This window comes from Balaenoptera borealis, assembly GCF_965194805.1.
Source record: "Balaenoptera borealis genome assembly, chromosome: 1".
NCBI lineage: Eukaryota > Metazoa > Chordata > Mammalia > Artiodactyla > Balaenopteridae > Balaenoptera > Balaenoptera borealis.
Window position 1 is genome coordinate 162,234,586 of NC_138860.1, and position 20,896 is coordinate 162,255,481.

At 50.9% G+C, this 20,896-nt stretch overlaps 2 protein-coding genes and 1 long non-coding RNA gene across 18 annotated transcripts in view; 1 reads left to right on the forward strand and 2 right to left on the reverse strand.

The window, feature by feature from the left end:
- LOC309627165 (bone morphogenetic protein 8B-like) overlaps nucleotides 1-7,979 on the reverse strand; it is a 44,334-nt gene extending 36,355 nt beyond the window's left edge. For both annotated transcript variants that reach the window (XM_082388881.1, XM_082388882.1), the window contains exon 1: nucleotides 6,687-7,979. In XM_082388881.1, the coding sequence (XP_082245007.1) occupies nucleotides 6,687-7,023 (337 nt within the window). In that variant the 5' untranslated portion in view covers nucleotides 7,024-7,979. The remainder of the gene's footprint in view (nucleotides 1-6,686) is intronic.
- LOC309627602 lies at nucleotides 7,499-11,330 on the forward strand. The gene is made up of 2 exons (XR_014243846.1): nucleotides 7,499-7,549; nucleotides 8,336-11,330. It is a non-coding gene; the product is annotated as an uncharacterized lncRNA (long non-coding RNA).
- Nucleotides 11,243-20,896, reverse strand: part of MACF1 (microtubule actin crosslinking factor 1) — a 346,247-nt gene continuing 336,593 nt past the window's right edge. For 9 of the 15 annotated variants that reach the window (XM_082387378.1, XM_082387384.1, XM_082387386.1 and 6 more), the window contains 4 exons: nucleotides 17,178-17,389; nucleotides 16,547-16,657; nucleotides 13,859-13,988; nucleotides 11,243-12,713 (listed from right to left, as the gene is read on the reverse strand). In XM_082387378.1, the coding sequence (XP_082243504.1) occupies nucleotides 12,457-12,713; nucleotides 13,859-13,988; nucleotides 16,547-16,657; nucleotides 17,178-17,389 (710 nt within the window). In that variant the 3' untranslated portion in view covers nucleotides 11,243-12,456. The remainder of the gene's footprint in view (nucleotides 12,714-13,858; nucleotides 13,989-16,546; nucleotides 16,658-17,177; nucleotides 17,390-20,896) is intronic. The other 6 variants (XM_082387379.1, XM_082387380.1, XM_082387376.1 and 3 more) reach the window with 1 other exon arrangement.

Sequence of the window (20,896 nt, forward strand, 5' to 3'; positions counted from 1 at the left end):
TCTTCTCAGTCCAGCTGTGAAAGCCCCCTTGCCCGCCTCTGACCCCACACACATCAGCCTGCCGGTCTCTCCCTTTCCCTGTCCCGGGGGTCCCCATCGCTGGTTCATCTGCCCTCTGGACGGTGACCAATTTGAGGACAGAGACTGAACAATGTGGGGTGGAAACGGGAGGCCTCAGCGGTCTGCCCCTGGGGCTGCTCATCCAGCCCCTCGTGTCCCGGGGGCCCAGAGAGGGGATGCCCGGCCCCTCATCCTAAGGGCTCCTGGTCCCCAGGACAGCGGCTCAGCATCCAGCAGCGCAGCCCCTGGGCTAGGCGTCCTGCTGGTCTGGGAGTGGCTTCCTCGTCACCGAGGGTTTCCAACCCAAGCCACCCATGTTCTCACTTTACTGTGGGACTCGCCTCCGTTCACAGCCCGGCCCTGAGGTGGAGGACCGGCTCCCTCGGGGCCCCGGAGGCGGATGGGGTGGGCCCGTCTGGCTGGTCCTGCTGGTAACAAGGCCGAGGGGGACCCCAGACCTAAGGAAACACCCGGGTCTCTGCAGCCCATGCGGGTCCCGAGTGAGCTGCAGAATCCATCACCTCCCGGTTCTGCCTCTTCAAGGCTTCCTCCCGCCCAGGAATCTCAGCGCTGCCCAGAGCAGGCCCCCCGCTTCACTTCTGGGGGTATTTTTAGTCAGTTCTCATTACTGACTTTTTCAAGAGCTGTTTCCATAAATGGCTCTGTGCTTATAATTACCGGTCCAGGCCTCAGCCGGCTTCACAGCCCAAATTAAAAGGGAACAACCTGCCCACTGCACCACATCAAGCCCGCCAAGGCCAAAAATAGATCCAGGGAGATGTGAGCAAGAAGGATGTGGTTCCTCCAGTTCAAACCCAGGAAAGACCTGAACTGTGGGGTTTTCCAGAAAGACGTGGTCACGGTGACACATCCCCTCTCTCCCGTGGGGAGTGGGTACCCGTGAGGAGTGGCGGGTGTCCTCCCTCCCTGTGCCTCAGCCCTGGAGGAGCCCCATCAGTGGGCAGGGAGGGTGGGGGACACATTCTTCTGTGGGAGCTGGAAAGGCCTTCGTGGCAACCCTGCATAGATGGGAAACTGAGGCCCAGAGAAGCAGAGACTTGCTGGGGGTCACGTGTCAGGTTAGGGGCCTGGATTAACCTGACATGTGAACTTTGCAGACTTGGAGCCCATGTAAAATGAGTGGCCCTAGACTACCTCTGGGTGGCAATTCTGAGATGGGGGGGGGGGTCACCTGTTCACAAGATTCTTTCATCAACAGGTGCCTGAGAGGTGGCCTGCTGAGGCCACTGTCCTCCAGGCTGGGTCCTGCGGGGATTCGGGTCCCAGGGGAGGGCCAGGGTGATCTGCAAAGACGAGGAGGCTGGCCCTGCTTCTGTGCCACCCGCCCAGGCCCAGGCTCCTTCGCCTGGCTCTGGGCACTCCCTGCTTTCCCGCTGCCTTCCTCTTCCCCTCAACTTTGCCAGGCTGCCCTGTGGCCATGCGGGGGCAGGGGGTACAGTCTGGGGGTTGCCATGAGACGCATATTTGGTCCCTGTTCTCAGGTTATTCATGGTTTCCTGGGGAGTAGCAGAAAGAGGGGTTAGATGTGCCCCCAGATCAGACAGGCAGAATCCTAAGGAATACAGACGATCAAGGCTGAGGGCTCTAATCATGGAAGGAGTCTGTCTCTTTGGGAGGAGGAGGAGTAGGAAGAGTCAGACTTATGGAAAACCCTGCCCATCTCTTTTAAAAGAAGAAATGGGGGTGAATATATTCTATGCAGAGGGTACAATGTGAGCAAAGGCACGGAAGTCGGACGCAATATATCTGCTCCCATTTATTATTCTCCTCCCGTGTGGCAGGCGCGAGGCTGGCCTGACCGCATGTTTCACTTAGTCCTACACAACCCTGGGAGGCAGCCCTTACGAACCTTGTTTTAAAGGTGAGGAAATGAGGTGCAGAGACTTTAAAAGGAAACTGTGTGATGTCTCACAGCTCCCCAGTGGCAGAGTCAGGATTAAAATCCACGTTTAATATATCCACAGAGGAATGTGTACAAGGATGTCCAGATAGCTTTATGAACAACCCAAAACTGGAAACAACCCAAATGTCCCTTAATACGAATGGTTTGCGATGCAAACAACTCATTTACATGAGAACAACATATATAACAAAAACATGGATGAATTTCAAGAAAATACGTTGTGTGAAAGACTAGACCCAGAGTATGTACTGTATGATTCCATTCACACGAAGTTCAAGAACAGAGCAAAGGAATGTTTTGTGATAGAAATCAGAAAGTGGCTGCCTGAGGAGATTGGATGGTAGAAATAGGGTTCCCAGGGGCACTTGTGTTATATGTTCCTCTGTGGTCTGAATTTTGTACAATGAGCATGCATTATTTGTAAACCCCAAAGCAATAAAGACAATTTAAAAACGGGATTCTCAGTTTACAACACACATTCAACACAGTCTAGCTCAGCAGCATGTACTGCGCCTAACGATGGCCCCTGGACTCGGGGGAGAGGCCACTTCTGTGTAGGACAAGAGCAGAAGATGTGCAGGCAGGGAGTTGACCAGCTGTGTGGCCTTGGGAAAACCACCTAGCTTCTCTGAGCCTCACTGTCTTCTTATTAAACAAAGATGTGACAGTAAATGTGAGATGAAATGAAAGGACAGACATGGAGGTTCTGGGCATGTGGTCATCACTGGGTGTCATCTCACACAATCGCTGTACAGCCCCTAGGGTGGGTACCGTGAGTATATCCGTTTTATAGAGGAGACTGAGGTTCTGAGAGGTGGACTGAAAATCCAGATCACACCGAGAGTAGTGGGTGGAGTCAAGATGCAAATTCTGTTGAGTCCCAGGTCAGAACCCCCAGCCCAGTCCTGCCTGCCCTCCCACTGTCCTTCCCCTCTCGGTTTCCAGAGAGAGGCGGCACTGTCTAGACCACGTGACAATCACCCTGTGGCTGATGTACTGTTATCTGTCTCTCCCACTGGAAGGTCAGCTCCACAAGGGGGGACTTAGTTTCATTCCCTGTTATAATCCAGGAACTAGAACGGAGCCTGGCACAGAGCAGGTACTACATGACTATTTGTGGAGTGAATTCAGGAAAATATGCAAGAATTGCCTACTAAAGAACCAAAGAAAGTGACCCTGGGGCTCACGGAGGTGAGGTCAGGGGGCTGAGCAGGACCCGGGCCAGGTCCCTCGCGCGCACTGAGCCCGGCGCCTCCCGAATCCAACAGCCCCAGCTCATCCCCACCCCCGTCCTCAGCCCCCCAGGATCGCGGGAGTGAATTAGTCCAGTCCAGGGAAGGGGCAGGACAAAAGTGAAGATGGCCCATCCAGTTCTGACTACACTTCTGCCTGCAGTGCCGTTTGTGCCTCAGTTTCTCACTCTGGAGCATGGGCACCTGGTGCTCCCAGGACAGGAGGCGGAGAAGGGCTTAGGAGGAACATGCAGAGGTGGTCTCTCCTGCCTCATTCCTCCCTCAGGACTGGCTGGGCCGGCTCAGGCACTCGGGGGTCCCGCCAGTCACACCGAGCTGGGCGGAGGGATGGGTGGTGGTGTGAGAAGCTGCCTCCGGGGAGCCACAGGGCCGGAGCTGGGAGGAACCTCGTCTTTCTGACACCATCGCTGTGGACTGGACAGGAAAGCAGAGGCCCAGAGAAGGGAAGGGGTGTGGCTCGGGACGTGCAGGAGTCCACGGCAGGCCCAGGAGGGACGAGAACCTGGGCGCTGCCTCCCAGATCAGGGCCTCCTCCCCTGAGCTCAGGCGGCACCAGGGACAGGCTCCGTCTGCTCCTCGAGGGCAGCGGCCCCGTCACTGTGTCCTGGCCAACGGGAGCCAAGAGTCCACAGGCGGAGGTCGACAGGCAGGCCAGGCAGGGCCCAGCTCTGACCGCGGCCCTGGCCCCCAACACAGGCCCTGTCAGTCACGACACGGCTCCTAAAGCATCTGCGCAAAAGCAGAGGCCTGACCCCTGGACGGCAGGCCCAGGCCTCTGGGTCCTACAGGTGCCACTGACGGTCAGCGGCCCGGCAAGCACCAGGCCCGGCTGGCTTCTCAGGAGCTGATGAGGCCAATAGCAGAGGTGGAGCTGGAGCCAAGAGGTGTGGGAGCCTCGGCGTGGGCACTGATGCCACGGCGACTCTGTTATTAGACTCCACGGTGGTTCAGGGGCCGCTGACCTTCAGGGGCCTGGAGCCGGGGCCTCCAACGGAGGAAACAATCCTGGTAGGTTCTAATCCCCCACATCAGCCTAGGTAATTACCAGTTAACTCGAACTGAAGGAGTTTTACTAGTGCAATTAGTACATGAGAATAAAGAAGGCCCTCAGACAGCTGGCTGGACTGCCCACAGGCCAGGCTTCCACTGAACAAAGATCTGCTTGTTAATCCACAGCGTCAGAGGCCTTAGACCTTCATGAAACACACAGAGGTGGTGTGGGAAGAAACTGGGATTTGGAATCCACAGCCTGGATGATGCCATGGACGTGCTGTGTGGCCCTGGGTCGGTTATTTAACCTCTCTGAGCCCATGAAATAAGACTGGTAAAACAGAGTTGCTGCATGGATGAAATGAGTATTTATAGGACTATGGAACTTCAAATGCTAGTTTTTATTCAAAAACAGAAACACCTTTGGTTGGCTTTAAAAATCTGTTTCTGGGTTTCACATGTCTACAAGACATGTGGGGACATTTCCATCACATCCACACCAAGGCTGAGCAGCAGCTGGGAGGGTCTGGGATCAGCACTGACCAGGGCCAGGTTCACCCTAAAAAGGGGGCTGACTTTCTGCCCCTCCCCCTCTGTCAACCTATCACACAACAACTCTGAGGATAGATCACTAGGAGCCCCATTTTACAAGGAGAGATCTGAGGCTCAGAGAGGGCAAGGGACTTGCCTAAGATCACAGAGCAGAAGCAGGAGGGCAACCAGCTCCTCCTGAGCTCAGGGTGCTGCTCGACTCACAGCAGCAGCTCCCACCAGGGCTGTGCACCCCTTGCCCCAGGGGATGCTGGGGGAAGAGGGACATGGGCTAGGCGGTGACTCACTCAGATGGACGGCTCCCCTGGAGGCATTCTCAGGGTGGCTGCATCCACAGCTCTTCTTGGTCCTGAGCCCGGGGTCAGCTTGCCCCCAGCACAGAGCTCCAGCCTCAGTTCCACATGTGGTCGCTTCTGTCCCAAGTCCCCACCCCTGCCCTCTAACCAGGAAGGTGGCATCTAGAACCCGCCAGCCCAAGTCCTGGGCCTGGCACTGGGCTCTCAGCACAGGTTAACGGCTGCCTCCTGCTGCTCGCTCCCCCACCTGAGCCCATCACGAGCTCTGGTTTGGGGGGGACGGGCCTCCTTGAGGCAAATGGCTGAAGACCCACAAAACTTACTGTCACTCTGACCCCTGGGTTCCTCTGCCGAAATCCCTCTGAAAGCTCTCTCCACCTTGAAAGCCTGCCCTCCTGACACAGAATGTCACCTCCTTGAGCACTGGATGGAGGGCCAAACAACCTGGGCCTGTCCTGGCTTGGCCACATAGAGGCCACGTGGTCCTGAGCAAGACACTACCTCTCTGAGCCTCACTGTCCTCACCTGGGAGATGGGGATGAATATCATGTCGCTCACAGGGCTGTTGGGAGGGTTAAGAGCGGTGCTGTAGGTGAAGGGAGGCTGGTGGCCACGGCAAGGGTCCTCTCCCTGCTCTGGGTCCCACAGCTCTCCCCACCTGGGGCTGAGCTGTAGTCCTTGGGTCCCCAGGTCCAGCCTAGTGTCTGCCTCAGCCCAGACTCCTGCCCCTCACTGGCCACAGACAGGAGGCAAAGCAGGTGGGGGACATATGTTCATGAATGTAGATTAAAGAGAGTTTAGTAATGGAAAACGTTATCTCTGAGAACTTTAAGGGTAAATGACTCCACGATTTGGAGTATAATTTCTGCAGAGAGGAAAAGCTGGGCTTTACCTGGGAGAACAAAGAGGGTCCAAGCTGCCCATCAGGTCATTCAATGGCCTGGACACTCATTCCATGACAAGCCAAGTCCCGGGTGTGAGCCCAGGGTGACAAGACCACAGTCCCTGCCCCGCCGAGCTCAGAGTCTACTCCTTCCCCACCGCCCCACCCCCCAGCAGCACCCCGCCCCCAGGTGGCCCGGGGAAGAGGCTGCTGTGGACTCAGAACATCCGGGTCCTCATCTCTACCTGGTGCTTTGATGATGTGACCAGGGTTTTCCACGCTGAACTTTGTCCCTCTCTTCAGTATCGCCCTTATCACCATGACAGCATCACAGCCTCTGTTTACTCATCTGCCTCCCCAGGACCAGACTGTCTTCCTGGCACTGCCCGCGTCCACCCGACACTACATGAATCTTACCGTCGGGTGTGTTTGGCCGCGGGTGAATGTACGCCTCTGGGATTCACATCCCTCATCTGTCCCTGCCGGATCGGCCGCTCACCGACCCCCACCCCCCTGAGACTTCGCTGCCCTGACCTGGTCGGTTTTCCCTCCCGCGGTTCCTCGTCCACGACAAGGTGATTCCCCGCTCCCAGCAGGGCGCTCGCCCTGCCCGAAGTGGCGCACACGACCCTGCAGCCCGCGCTCAGCCCCCGAGGGGCCCCTCGGCCCGCCGTCCCCCACTCGCCTTCTCGCGGGGTCGCCGCCGCCCACCCCGGGCCCGCTCTCACCCATGTTGACGAAGCTCATGACCAGGTCGGCGCGGCCCAGGCGCCGCTCGGGGGTCCCGCCGTCCTCGTCGTCGTCGCCGGCCATGGCGCGATACAGGTCCAGCATGAAGAGCGGCGCGGACGCGGGCAGCCGGGCGGTGGCGGGCGGCGCGCGGGGCCGGGGCCGCCCGGGCAGCCGGAGCACCGCCAGGATCTCGCGCTGCAGGTCGCGGCGCTCGCGCGGGCCCAGGCGCCGTTGCGGGCAGCCGGGCGAGGGGCGCGGGCCAGAGGCGCCGCCGCCGCTCAGCGCGCACAGCGCCAGGCCCAGCAGCCAGAGCGGCCCGGGGCGCACAGCCATGGCGGGACCCGGGCGGCCTCACCGCGCGCGCATCCGCTCCCGGCCGGGACCGGCGCTGGGGCCGCCCCGACGGCGAGCGGCGGGCCGGGCTTGGGGCCGGCGGGACGGGGCTGGCGTCGCCCGCGAACGCAGCGCGGTCCCTAGAGCGTCCGGCCCGCGGCGCCTGTCGCGGCTCCGGGTAGTCGGATGCGGCCGCACCTCCTCGGGCAAGGGCTCCTCCGGGGACCGGGGACCGTCGGCTAGTCTGTCTGTGCCGCCGCGCTAGACAGTCCGGCTGCTGCCGAGGCCGCTCAGCTCAGAGGCGTAGGGCGAGCTCCCCGCCGGGCTCCGGGAGGCGCGGCCCCTCAGTCTGTGCCGCGCGCCCCGGGCCGAGGTGGCCTCTCTCAGTCCAGCTCGCAGCCGTCGGGTCCCGCCCCCTCCGGACCCGACCAATGGGGGCACAGCGGCGGGACTAAGGCCGCGGAACAGACGCCCCAGGATGGGCTCTGGATGCCAGGTGTTGGCGACCGTGAGATGCGACCCGCTGGTAGGTGGTCGTCGAGGAATCCCTAGCCCCGCCGTCGGGGGTATCGCGGTCGTCCTGGGCTCCCCTCCCGCCGCTGGCCGCGCTGTCGGGCGGGCGCGGGGACTCGGCCTGGGGACCCAGGGTAGCTGCGCGGTTCGGGGAGATCGGACCCTGCCCTCCCGCGGGGCGTGTCCTTGATCACCCTGCCCGGGCGGCATCCCAACTCTCGATCCGGCCCGAGGAGTGACCCGGCAGCCCCTCCGGGTGCACGAGTGTCGCTCCAGGACCCGAAACGCCTCAGTCGGGTCTAGAGGTAGAGGGACCCCACGGGTGACCGGCAGGCCCGAGAGTGGGGCGCATCCCTCTGCGAGCAGCCGGGCCCGGGTTCCCGGCCACCGCAGCTCCTCGCCGGCCTCTTGGCGCCTTCCCCACAGTCCCCTTGCGTGCGCCTCTGGGAGCTCTCTCCCGGACACCTGACGCCGGCTCCGTCACTGCTCCTGGCGCGCCCACCCGCCTGGCTTCCGCGCGCTCCCGGCTGGCGCCTCCGGCGGGCCGCCCCGGCAGCTCCAGCAGCCGCACTGACACCACTAGGTCTGGCTGGGCGCCCCTCGGACTCTGGTGCCGGTCCAGCCGCGCGCGAGATACGCGCACCCGCTTCCCGCCTCCCGCCGGTCAAGGAGCTCTGGTGCCCTTCCTGAGCCTCTGCGCATCTGAATTGTCACGGCCCTCAGCGGCTTGCGAGAGAAGGCTCCTCACGGAAACCCCTCCATTGACTAGCCCCCTTCTGCACGCCCTGCTCTTCCCTAGGTGCCTTCTCACCGCATTTATTCGTTTACGGTTGAGGCGCTGCGCTGAGAGGAAGAGACACTTAGACTGAGCTCTGAAGGCCGGAAGGAATTGGCTGGGATGAAGGAAAGGTCAGTGGGAGGGGAATGTTCCAGGCAGAGGAAATAGCTTGTGCGAAGGCCGAGACTCCAAGGAGCGTAACAGTGGCAGGTGACAATCACCACTGTCCATGTGCCAGCCATGTTCTGTACCATTTCTTTCACGCTCACACGTTGTCACAGGGTAGATACCTAACCGCCCCCCCCCCCCACCTCATTTAACAGACGAGGAGACCGAGGCACACAAGGGGTAAGGGACTTCCCTCAGGTCACACAACACTGGAGCTGGGCTGCAGCAGGTGGGCACATGCAGGTGAGCTGTGCAGTGGAGGCTGGAGAGCCTGGGGGGGGCAAATGGCCAGCTGAGGGTGAGGCTGGAGGCACTGACAAGGGACAGACCACAAAGGGCCTTGGGAGGCTAGAAGAGGGCTTTGGGCCCCTGACCATAATGGTGCCCTAATGTAAATTCAAGATTAAACTTTAAAATTATGTCCAATAAAATTCACATTTTTCCATGATCACTTCAAAAAAATTTTAAATATCAAATAAATCCTTAAATAATCATCTGCTGTTGCCTTAGCAACAGGCCTAGTCTGTCTTACCCAACAGATAGATTTCCACACCACGTGTTTAGGCAAGATAAGAATGCTGAACTTTATCATAAGGATAATGGAGATAAGCCATTGAAAGTGCCCAAGACAAGACGAGAGCCTGGATGCAGAGGGGACTGTGGATTGGAGGGAGGGAGACTGGAGTCAGGGCCCACAGGTGGGGCAGGTACAGTAATGGGAGGGGCCAGGGGATGATGACAATGATCCTCTAATGGAGAATCATTAGAGGAATGGAGGGCAGAGGAGAAGGCTGTTAGGAGGGCAAATCCACAGGGCTTGGTGACTGCATGCAGAGGCAGGGGGCAGAGTTAAGGGGGTGTTCCCTTGTCAGAGTTGGTCAGGGTCTCTGAATCTCCTTCTGCATTCCCGTGAGTCCATACATCATTGGAGGTCTCCGATCTAGCCTGTAATTCTCCAGTTGTGTATTGTAAAATCCTGGCCTCCCAGCAAGACTGCAAGCAGCCCAGTGCTGGTCTGACTCATAGAAGTCATTTATCTCAATTTAGGATGAGTGGAGATGGCTGTGCTCTTTAAACAATGGCCTCACATTCCCATAAACCAGCAGTGCTGCTCTGTGCTGTGCCCTGAGCCAGAGATGAAGCTGACCAGCTCCCTGCCCTCTAGTGGCTCCCAGGGGTCACCCCAGGGGTGACAGGTGAACATGCAGTCTTTTTGAAGGCAAAACAGAGGCTGTGCTCCGACAGAGGGGCCGGCAAAGTGCCCGGATGGGCAGAGGAAGTGGGGACCGGCGATCTGTGAGTGGAATCCTGGAACTCCTTAACTGGATGGGAACTGACATGGGGAAGGTTTCTTGGAGAAAGTTGTGTCAAACAAGGGCTTCCCCAGCCATCTGGCAACTCTGTGACCTTGGGCAAGTTACTCAACCTCTCTCAGGCTGTCTCTCATCCGCCAGTAAGGCTCATGATTGTAGGACTGTGATGGGAATTACATGAGAATGTACACAGAGCACTTAGCACAGTGACTGGCACACGGGAAGCACTCAATACATGTTAGCTATTGTTACTCAAAGCCCCAGAACCTGCCCTCCTCTATCCTAGCAGACACCAAGTTTGCATTACTTATTTAGCACTTGTATCACAGAACTGCAATTTTAACCCCTTTCCTGCCATCCCTATATTTCCCACATGGTCTTGCACACAGGTGTTCACTGAATGGAAATACACTTCCTGCAGATTGCACCACTAGCTGAGCTTTGTTGCAAAGACTGAGGGAAAACCTGAATTAGTTGGTAAGGAAAACAAGTGACCATGGTCCAGACTTTGAGAAGATGGAGGTCAAGCTCCTTTCAGCATGCTTCTGCAGCCAGGAGGCCTAGAGGGGGAAGCAGATTTGGGTGAAAACACCATCCTACAAAGTTCTGGCAGCCTGAAGTTATTCAATTCCATGGAGAATACAGTAAGCACTTCCTTCAGAATCCATCAGGCTGCACATTCCTTTTAATCTGGATATTTGGCTTCAAACAGCTTTGGCAAACATGTGTCCATCTTACCAAATTCCCCTATCACAAGGGGAGTATGGCCTAATGATCAAGAACACAGGCGGCTGATGTTCAACAACCCCTCTTACCTCTCAAGTTCTCTAGTTATTTCTTAGTCTAATTCCTGTCATCAGAATTAGTTAATATTTGGCTGTTCTAAATATTATAAAGCCAACCAGGGACAGGAGGGAAGAGAACTGCCTGACTTGGACAGGGAGCCCAAGACTAGATTCGAGGTCCTCTTCTGCCATTTATTCATTATGTGATCTCAGGCAGATCACTTTCTCACCCACTTTCCCATTCGTTTCTCCTTCTGTAAAACAAAGGAGATAAGATTTGAGGACCAATTTTGTTTCTACCTCTGAAATTCTATTCTACCATTTAACCAGAAATATCAGCATACTGTGGGAAACTGGCCCCATTTTCTCAAAACCCAGGATCTGTGATTTCTGAAACAAAAATCTTCTTACATACTGGTTATTTGTTTAATCATGTAAGTGGGCCAGATAGCCCTACAGATTTACATTAACAACAGTCTGATTCTTTGTTCCCTTGTTAAATAAAATTAATGAGGATAAAATATATAAGAAAAAATCTATTAATGAGCTCCATAATTTATCCATCAAGATATTTGGATTTGAATAATGCACTGAAGTACCTAAAAGAGTAATATGTTATACATAAGGTAATGGTTCAGAAGTAAAGCAGGAAATACAAAATATTTGTTACTGCAAGCAATTTTAATACAAAAGTGTGTCTTGTTTTTAAACAGTTCATTGGTAGAGCTTCAGTTTCTGCCTCAATTAAAATCAATTGAGATAATCACACAGCAACGTGGTCGGAGCTGAAGAGGAACAGCAGCTAAAAACCAGGAGCCCCAGACAGCCCCTCTTCATGATCACTTGGTCAGCTGACTTTATTACGCACAAAAAAAAAGACGGAAGCAAACGGGACTTCTTAACAAGTGTGCTGGTGAACTCCTTTAAAGGACGAGCGAGTGTTTGTTTTATGTCCACATTTTCAGAATAGGCTTGTGGAATTCATTCCTCAGTTTGTGGGAAGTTGATCGACTATTTTAAATAAATAGCAAAAAATGCAGATAAACAAATCTGTAATTCATGATGCCACCAAGGAGTCTCCCCTTGCCGACGGCCTGGGTCCCGGTGAGCACAGGAGTTATTGGTGGCTGGGTTGGATAGGAAGTTATAAACCAGGACTCTTAAAAACCCCAATGTTCTCACATTTTCTGAACAGTTACATTTACCCCTGAATTCTAGCAGCTATTTGTCCTTTAAACACCTAGTACTGTAACAGTATTCAAAGACAGTATTGCAATGAACTCCTTTTGCTGTACCATGTGCAAACATTACCTAGATGCGGTTCCCTCTCTTCAGCTAAAATTACACGACATTAAAAACAATGGAAAAAGCAGTCAGAAGTGCCCTCCCCTCAGTTCTTGCTAATTGAGGTGTCTGTGATTTACAAAAAAGAGTTCCTTAAACACTGCAGGATTCTTATTTTTTTTTAATATAATTTATCTTGCTGAGACAGCAAGTCAAGTTTATAAAGAAGATGCATTTAGGAATAATCCTAAAAGATAAAGCAGGTTTACAACCCTGCACCGCACAGAAACCCTACTTAGAGGCTTTTTAAAATTTTAATACACATTTGCATCTTGATCTTTTTGCTTATTTTTCTCAAATATTTCATTTCTGGGCCCCATCCATTACAGGGTTACCAGGAGGCAAATTTTATCTACATAAATATTCACATGAAAATAGTAACTTACAAAAAGAAAAAAAATAAGGCAGCTTCATAACACAATTATTCTTTTACACTTTTAACAATATAACTTCTCCCATTCAGAATAAATATACACCCAATGTGTGGAGCAGGATTCAAAGTGGATAGAGGCTTGGGGGTGCTTGTGCAGTGTTACCGCTTGGGACCTGGAGTCCTGGGGGAGGCAGTGGTGGTCTTCTTAGACATGGTGGGGATTTTGGAAGGCTTATTTAGCCCTCTCCTCGAGCTGCCCTGGCCCCCTGCGGCACTGCTCTCTGAAGTGTCTGAACAAGCAGACTGCGTCTCTAAAAGGTCAAAGTCAGAGGCATCGCTTCCTCGCCGGCTGCTGGCTCGACTCCCGGCCCGACTCCCAGCTCGACTCCCAGGGCGACTGGCTGACTTTTTAGGGTCTGGAATTTAAGAATAAAGCCACAGACTTAATAGAGACAGCATTGGAGTGGGGGTGGGGCTGGGGGGGGGGACAAGTTACCAGAGGCCGGGGTTCTTTTTTTTTATTTTAAAAAATTTTTTATTAGAGTATAGCTGATTTACAATGTTGCGTTAATTTCTGCTGTACAGCATCTCCTATTACTTATTAATTTTTTAAACATCTTTATTGGAGTATAGTTGCTTCACAATGCTGTGCTAGTTTCTGTTGTACAATAAAGTGAAATCAGCCATATGCATACATATATCCCCATATCCCCTCCCTCTTGCGTCTCCCTCCCACCCTCCCTAACCCACCCCTCTAGGTGGTCACAAGAGGCCAGGGTTCTCATCCTAATACCACCTGATATGCTGTGTGACCTTGGGCAAACCACAGCCTTTCTGAACCCCGGTCCTCTCACCTACACAGAAGTTGCTGAAACCCTTTCTGGCTTTGTGCTTCTACTTGAGAAGCGTCCTGAGGATTAGAAACCAGCTTCTATCAGCAGCACTGTTACCTCACACGCCCCCACGGTGGAGTCGAGCAGGGCTGTCCCATGGCCTCGGCACAGAGGAGAGAGCCTGCTAGTTGCATGGGCAGACTGAGAATGGGGGCGAAGGGATGGCAAACAGAGAGCAGGAAATGGGAGCCAAATCCCTAGGCTCGCAAAAGGAACATCAACAGGCGAGCAGATGTAATCTTTCCCTGACTTTCTCAGCTCCCCAGCAGCGATAATAAATATGGGGTGTCGGAAAAATTACTAGCAAACTGCCAGGTCCAATACTGGACGGGCTTCTGAGGAAGGCCCCGCTTCAGGAGGCCCTTTTTTCCTTCTACTTTCTCTCAAATACTATCATTTCTGATCAAGAACAGGTGGTCTGGCTTTGGCTGTGAGAGCATCTGCTCTCAGAAGGCAAGGTTCGAGCTACTTGTACCGATAGGAGAAGAAGTCAAGGTCGGCAGGAAATCTGCAGGGCTGTCTTTCGGCATCTCACCTCAGTGCTACTCTCATTATTTGCTCCTTGGGGAGCAGTGAAGCATTGCTGAGAGGCTGCTGTTTCCAAATTCCTAGCCTGGCCACTCCCCTCACCCTCATCCTGCTGCAGAAGTGCTGGGGCAGGTACTTACCTGCCCGATTAGTCTTGGCACCTGTGGAGGCTGGGGAAGAACTATTGCTAGTATCGCCAGCAAGCGATGTTCGACTCGAATGAAAAGTTGGTGTTGGTCGTTTCAACTTGCTGCCTGTTGATGGAATAATCTTAAAAAATAAAAAATAAAAAGGTCATATTTACTTGGTGTAATCTTTGGTAGAAATTCCACTTTAAAAGGTCTACTTAAGCCCTCCTTATGTCTAATCAATTGAAAAGCCAATTAAAAGTCCAGGAAAACAAAGATTTATTTTGAAAATGTCCTAGGTCATGTATTTTTTTTTTTTTTATTCTAAAGGTCATGTATTTTGAGGATTCCCAAAATAAAGATTTCATGTCCCAATTAAAAGTTTTAAAATGTCTTCCAATACCTTTTATCTTACAAATTTCTACTAAAAAAAAAAAAAATCCTCAAATGGTAAGATTATAGTAGTTATAACAAACAGAAACATGGTAAATGAGTAAAGGAAAAAAATCCAAATACTCCCAAGTATCAAAGTTTTGGGGTTAGAAATGTGACATATGAGTTCTAACCCCAAATATTTAACATGGAGATCCAAATATTACTCCAATCCCTACTAGATAGATGCAGTAACTTCAGTCAAGTAAAGATCTATTTCCTCACTGGCAGAATGCAGATTAAATTACTTGACTTGATCAAATAAATGATTAGGAGAGCACGCAAGAGTGGGGCTGTGATGTCAGGAACAAGGCTCTGAACAAGGGGCCAGAAGAACTGAGCTTGAGTCTGGGCTCTTGGCTTATCTAAATTGGCATCTGTGCCTTCACTTCTCCCTCTGGAAACCAGGGAAGGGTCCTGCCTTTCAGACCCCATCCCTACCACACTCCCTCTCGTTCAGTCCACCGCAGCAACCGGCCTCCTGGCTGTTCCTCCTGTAACAGCCCAGGAAAGTTCCCTGTTTGTTGCCTGAATCTCTTGCATTAAAGCAGAAACTCCATAAAAGCAGGGACTTTGTTTTGTTCCCTGTCACACCCTTGGCACCTAATACCACGTCTGGCACAGACGAGGGGCTCAATAAAAACTTGTTGAGTGAATAAGTCATGTGTGGAAGCACTTCCTAAACTGGAGAAGAGCTGGAAAGATGTACATAATCATTACTGCTGCTGATAGGAGCTCCACTTCCCATTTGAGTGTATTTTTTTTTAAAGATTTAATTTGGAGAAAGAATATTTTAAATCTGTTTTAAGTATCACTCATGCCACAGCATGCTATTCCAATTTTTCTTTGAAATCAATCGTGTAAATTGTTTTCCAGGACTTTTAAGATGTTTATACAAAGAGAAGAGTAAAGCAACCCATTGCATGGTGTTTCTTATATCTTTATAAAGAAAGAGCAAAAGCGACAGAGAGGGATTAACATTCCAGCACAAACCCTCCTGGCCCACACAGGAGGAAGAGCACCAGTTTCAGAAGCTACTGCTGCTGGGAAGACGTGGCGCCACAGATGCCGGGCTGGGCGTCCGCGTCAGGACACAGCCTGCAGAACACCAGTAGGTAAGGAAAGATGAAACCTCGAAATGAAATGAAACCAAAGGTAAAACCTTAAGACAAAACAAAAATGCTCATCTATCAGAATCCTATGAGAATTGGCACTTCATAATTAAAACATTAAAAATTTTAGAACTTTTGAGACTTTCATGAAACTGGAGCCATTAAAGAAGAAAAGCAGGATAAGCAGGTTGAGTCGTGGGGTTTTAGTGTCAGTGGGTCCCCAGATCATGTTCTAAGCCAGATGTATTTCTGAATTGGAGTTTTAGCTTGGAGTGGGATGAATCCCAAAGCAGCAAGTCCATTCGTGGGCATTGGCTTCTTGTACCTCCTGCTTCTATTGGCTGAAGCTTTACGTGACTAAAGGCAACGCTACCTTTTGCGGCACAAGAACCCAATGTTTCCCAGCAGGAGCTACAATGCAAATTGTAGCGCTATCACACAAGCCTCTAGTCCACATTTTATTTCTGAAACACTGCTCTTCCAACAGTACTTGGGCATTTTAATGACTGTACTTGAACATGCTTAATTGCTGGCATGTGTATTCAAATCAAGGCTACAGAAACCCAAGTGCCTAGGCCAAGGAATTCAGAAGCTAAAACCTGAGCCTCAGAGCAGTGTTCACTGATACTGTGTTTGGCTGAAGGAGAGGGCAGCACCCACACCCGGACCACTGTGGCAATACCACCACCCCGGGGATGTGGCTCGGGCGGGGGGCGGGGGCACCAGCCACTCTTCTGTCCTAAGCAAAGATAGAACACTGTTGAACATGCACCGTCGTTGAATTTCAAGTGTTCGTAACTCGTCTGTGTCAGATATGACGTTTGGAGGCTCCAAGAGGCCTGATTATAAACAATATCAATAAACAAATCACCACAGATGACCATTGTTTCTCACCCTGAACAAACATCATTCTAAAGACTGTTAGGAAGTTGTTAAACAATTCAGTCTTAGGCATCTCTTATTTATCTCCAATTTTGGTGAATCCGAGTTAGAAACCCCTGAAAAACACTGGACGAGATGAATCAGCTGTGAGAGCAAGCACCACAGAGATGGAAAAGAGCACGGACTCGTGTCAGGAAGAAGAGCTGGTCAAGTCCTCGGCATGAGCGAGGGCCTGGTCTTGACTGTGTCCTTAGTCAGCAAAGCCATACTCTACCTCGGGGCTGGACAGCTGGAGGTCAGGATAGTGGCTGTCCCTGACAGGGGTGCCAGCTTTACTGTTTACCAACCAGGGTTTGTCATAACAGCGAGAGAACTGAAGTGGAGTCTGTGAAACGGAAATCCAAAGGGAAGGACGGGAATAATTGAAAGTGGAACAGAAAGGGAGCAAATTGGGAACATAAAAAAAAAATAAACAGAAGACACTAAATTTTAAAGAAATAGAAGACAAAATAAAATGCGCATCAGTCCAACGGGATGAAAGGGACCAGGCAGAAAGGCAACAGCATTCTTCATCCATCACCCGTCGTAACAACAAACTTCTCTGTTAGCTCCAGCAGCACAGATAGTGCCTGGATTTTCAAGATTAGTAACTGGATGGGCTCAAACTCAAAATGGGAATATGTGGAAAAGAAGCGCTTCGGACTTAACAACCCGAGTTCCTATTTAATAATGTCCTCTTCAGTCATGTTAAAGGTCCGGATCCGTGTACCACTAGGGCCTGGCCAGCCTGGTCTGCATGTCTTCAAGTGCCTCTCCTCACTGGGGTCTTTCAGAGGCTACACTGAACAATGGACATCTGCAAAGCTGGGAGCGGGGAAGGAGGTCACGCTGCAGGTTGTACGTACCTTGGTGCCACTGGCTGGGGTGGCTGGAGAAGATGGCATGGACGTACAGCTGTGGTTACTCTGACTAGCACTTGAGCTGGAGCGGGTAGGGGAGGCTGCCCGGGAAGACGGTTTGGACCTTCGGCCCCGTGATCGGAAAGGGGTCATTCCCTGGGATGCCCCCTCAGGCAGGATGAATTTCTCTCTAAGTTCGATGTTGGTTCTACCTCGTGCTAAAAAGGGAATAAACACACACACATACAATAACAGTTAACCTTGAAAAAATAAATCTTTGATGGTCATACAGATGCTTGACCCCATGATAACAGTTATATAATTTATAGGTTTAGTACCATCTGTGGATTCTTTTAGAATAGGGATAAATTCATGATTTATCAGCCTTGTCATGATTCTTACCCACAGCAGACACACTAACTAATAAGCCCCTTGGTTTGCTGTAATAAAGAAGTCTTTGTGTAGAAAGCACCATCCCATGCTGTGGTCACGATCTTGCCTTGCCACTGTCCCCTGGGGTCAAGAGAAAGCAGATGAAGCAGTTCACAAACCTCTGAGGTTAAATCAAAACCCCTCTTTTCTCTCTCATAGTACATGTGTACTTTTTGCTCAACTGTTGCATGATACACGGTAATGAAATAGTAGAGAAAAACAGATCATTGAAACTGATGTCACCTAGACTCTTCTATTTGAATTCAGTCGATAATAATATTAAAGAAAGAGGTCCAGGAACTCAGGACAGTAAAAAGATCCAGACTAAATCATTAAGAAGTAAACATGTGGGAGGAGAGAGAGAGATCAAGACCATGCACAAAACTTGCCAGTGAGAAACCGTTAAGTCAAAAGCTGAAAGCGATGAGAAGCTGAAGGCACACCTGCAGTGGGAGAGGGACAGCCAGCTGGAGAGTGTGGAAACACCACTGAAGGCCAACAGTGCTGTCCTGCGGCTTCCTGGAGCCATCAGACCAGAACCCAAAATCTGGATTCGGTCAGAAGATACCAAGTACAGCCAACACAAACATTAAATGTGAAAGACGCTATGAATTTAGAAGAAATAATTCCTCTGGAATGTGTTCTTAGATTATTCCTCACTGAAAGGTGCTATTCTGCAACCACCTTCTGTCTGCTCATTCATCCCCAAGCTGCTCACTTTTTAGGATGTACTAGATAGATCTAATCAAACAGAACTGCTGGTAAAGCCTGGGAAAAGGGAACCATTAGAAACAAAGTATTTGTCTTTCTTTCCTATATTAGATTTTTTACTTTGGCCAGAAACTACAAGTTTAGAAGATTTCAGGTAATTGTGCCTACCCTCTCTCCTGCCCAACTCCACATGTCCTCAAGAAATTTGAGGAATCTTGGTAGAATCGGATTTTAAATCAGGTTGCATGAGTGTCCAAGCAGAGAGGTTCTAAATTCCTAAATCAAATCCAAATTCTTTTCAATATACTCAGTTGACATAACATATCAAAGTATCAGGTTAAAAGGACTAACCTGCATGATCAAAACCCCTGAGTTACAGCCCAGGCTCTGCCCCCAACTGGGATCCTTCCTGCTCTGGGCCTCTGTTTCCTCAGGCTCACTAGAGGTGATCAATCAGGCTCACTGATGTCCAAGAGTCCTTCTTGTCTGGACGGTCTAGGACTTTTGGTCCCTGGAATGCTAAGCTGTCTCCTCCCTTCTTAGGCCCCAACAGAACATGCCCTTCAAGGTTCATTCCTTGGCCGTCTGCTCCCTACTCATCCATTTTCCAAACTCCAGCACTTTCCTCAGTGTCCAGTTCTCAAAGAGAATTTCCTTCAGCGCTAACCTGGGTACTTCAGTAAGATTCCACATCGCTAAACACTTATTTATCTTATGTTTGCTAAAGGGCCAAGCACAAGGGTGGACACACAGCAAGCACTGAGATAACACTGACAAATGGAAATCATTACTCAGCTGAGGACTTGGACCCCAAAAGAATTGTTTATGGCCCTAAGCCATAAAGAACTTAAGACGTGTGGTTTAAACCTAGTAGAGATTTAACAGTTCACTGAGCCCACCCTCCCAGAAAACAACACAGTGACACAAGAGGAAGACTTTGAAATGGCATTGCAGATGAGGGCAATGACATTTTAAGTGTAACGATAATAACATGTTCCCCATGCACTGTACAGTTTACAGAGTGTGATCACGTGTAACACTGCACTTGACTGTTATCAGCGACCAGTCAGCATCCCCATGTCACAAAGGAACTGAAGCATTCAGAGGCTGAGGTCAAGGAACGCTGTGGCAGAACTGGGACCAGAACCAAGGGCTTGCACCTGAGCTGCCTTCTGCCCGGCCCAGCTCCTTGCATTCATCTACGCTAGCTCAGCCCACTCCGCCTTCCTTCCCCACCACACTACTGTAATCACTGGCAAAGGGTACCGACAACTTCTGCCTCAGGGGGATGCTTTTAGATTGTAGAAAGGTTGAGATCTACAGAAAAGTACAAAGAATAAAAATTGCTTAATCTTCGGGGACAGGACTACTAAAATGTTGGTGTCTTTATTCCTTTGCACAACCGTGTGTGTATATGTGTGTGTATATATATATAAAAAATACAAAAATATCAGAAACATTCCTCCATGCCTGAAGTGTCTTGCATAACTTCAGCTAGCTGCAAAGTATTGTTTCATCGTACCGACATAATTTATTTCACCAACCTTGTATTTTGTTCACAATTTTTAAAACACTGTACACAACGCTGTGACAAACTACTTGTAAAAAGTCTTTGTGCCCACCCATGATGACTTCCTTAGGATAAATTTCTACAAGTGGATCTGCTGGGGAGAAAGGATGCACACATAAGGTTTTTGATACTTGTCAACTGAACTACAAAATTTTACACCAATGTACACTCTCAAAAATAATGTATGAATATATTCAATTTACTTCACTCCAGCCAATGCTCTGTGTATTGAGAGAGAGAGAGTGTGTGTACACATGGGTATGTATCAGGTAAAAACCTGATAATCTGACAGGTAAAAACACCTCTCTGCTGTTGTCATTTGCACTCGGGGGAGTTACTATTTTGTTCTTGAAACACTCTCCGCCCTCGGCTTCCAGGACCCCCGCTCTCCTGCCTCTCCCCCTTCTCCCGACTACTCCATCCCACCCACTTCTTAAACGCTGATGTTCCCCTGGTTCCATCCACAGTCCTGTTCTCCCTCTTAGACTTTTGATCTGGTGATGAGTTCATGCATCTGAGACTTCAGCGCCATCATACGGTCCTGCCTAACTCTCAAATACATCCCCAGCATAGACCTCTCCTGGATGCCAGAACCTTACATCCAACTGATTAGACACGACTGAAGCCTGAAACCTGGTTGTTGACGTAGGTCCCTCCCTCCTGATGGCAGTTCAGTCTACTATTGATTCCACCTTCTAATGCCTCTTGAATCCCCCTGAGCCTTCCCTGTACCCCTTAAAATTACGTGGTTCATGGAGTATCTCCTCCACCCTGGACCACTGTAACAGGCTTCCAAATGGTCTCCTTGTTTCTCATCTTAACCCCATCCCTCCCTCACTCCTCATTCCCCACACTGTATTTCTAAATAAAAACCTGATCTCTCTAAACAGCTCCAAATCTTTCCATGGTCTTTCATTGCTTACAGCAGAATTTCCCAAACTGAGGTTTTTGAGGGGTTTCCTAAGAAGAGGAGTTTAGTAAACACTGGATTCTACATATCTCTCCCTAATGC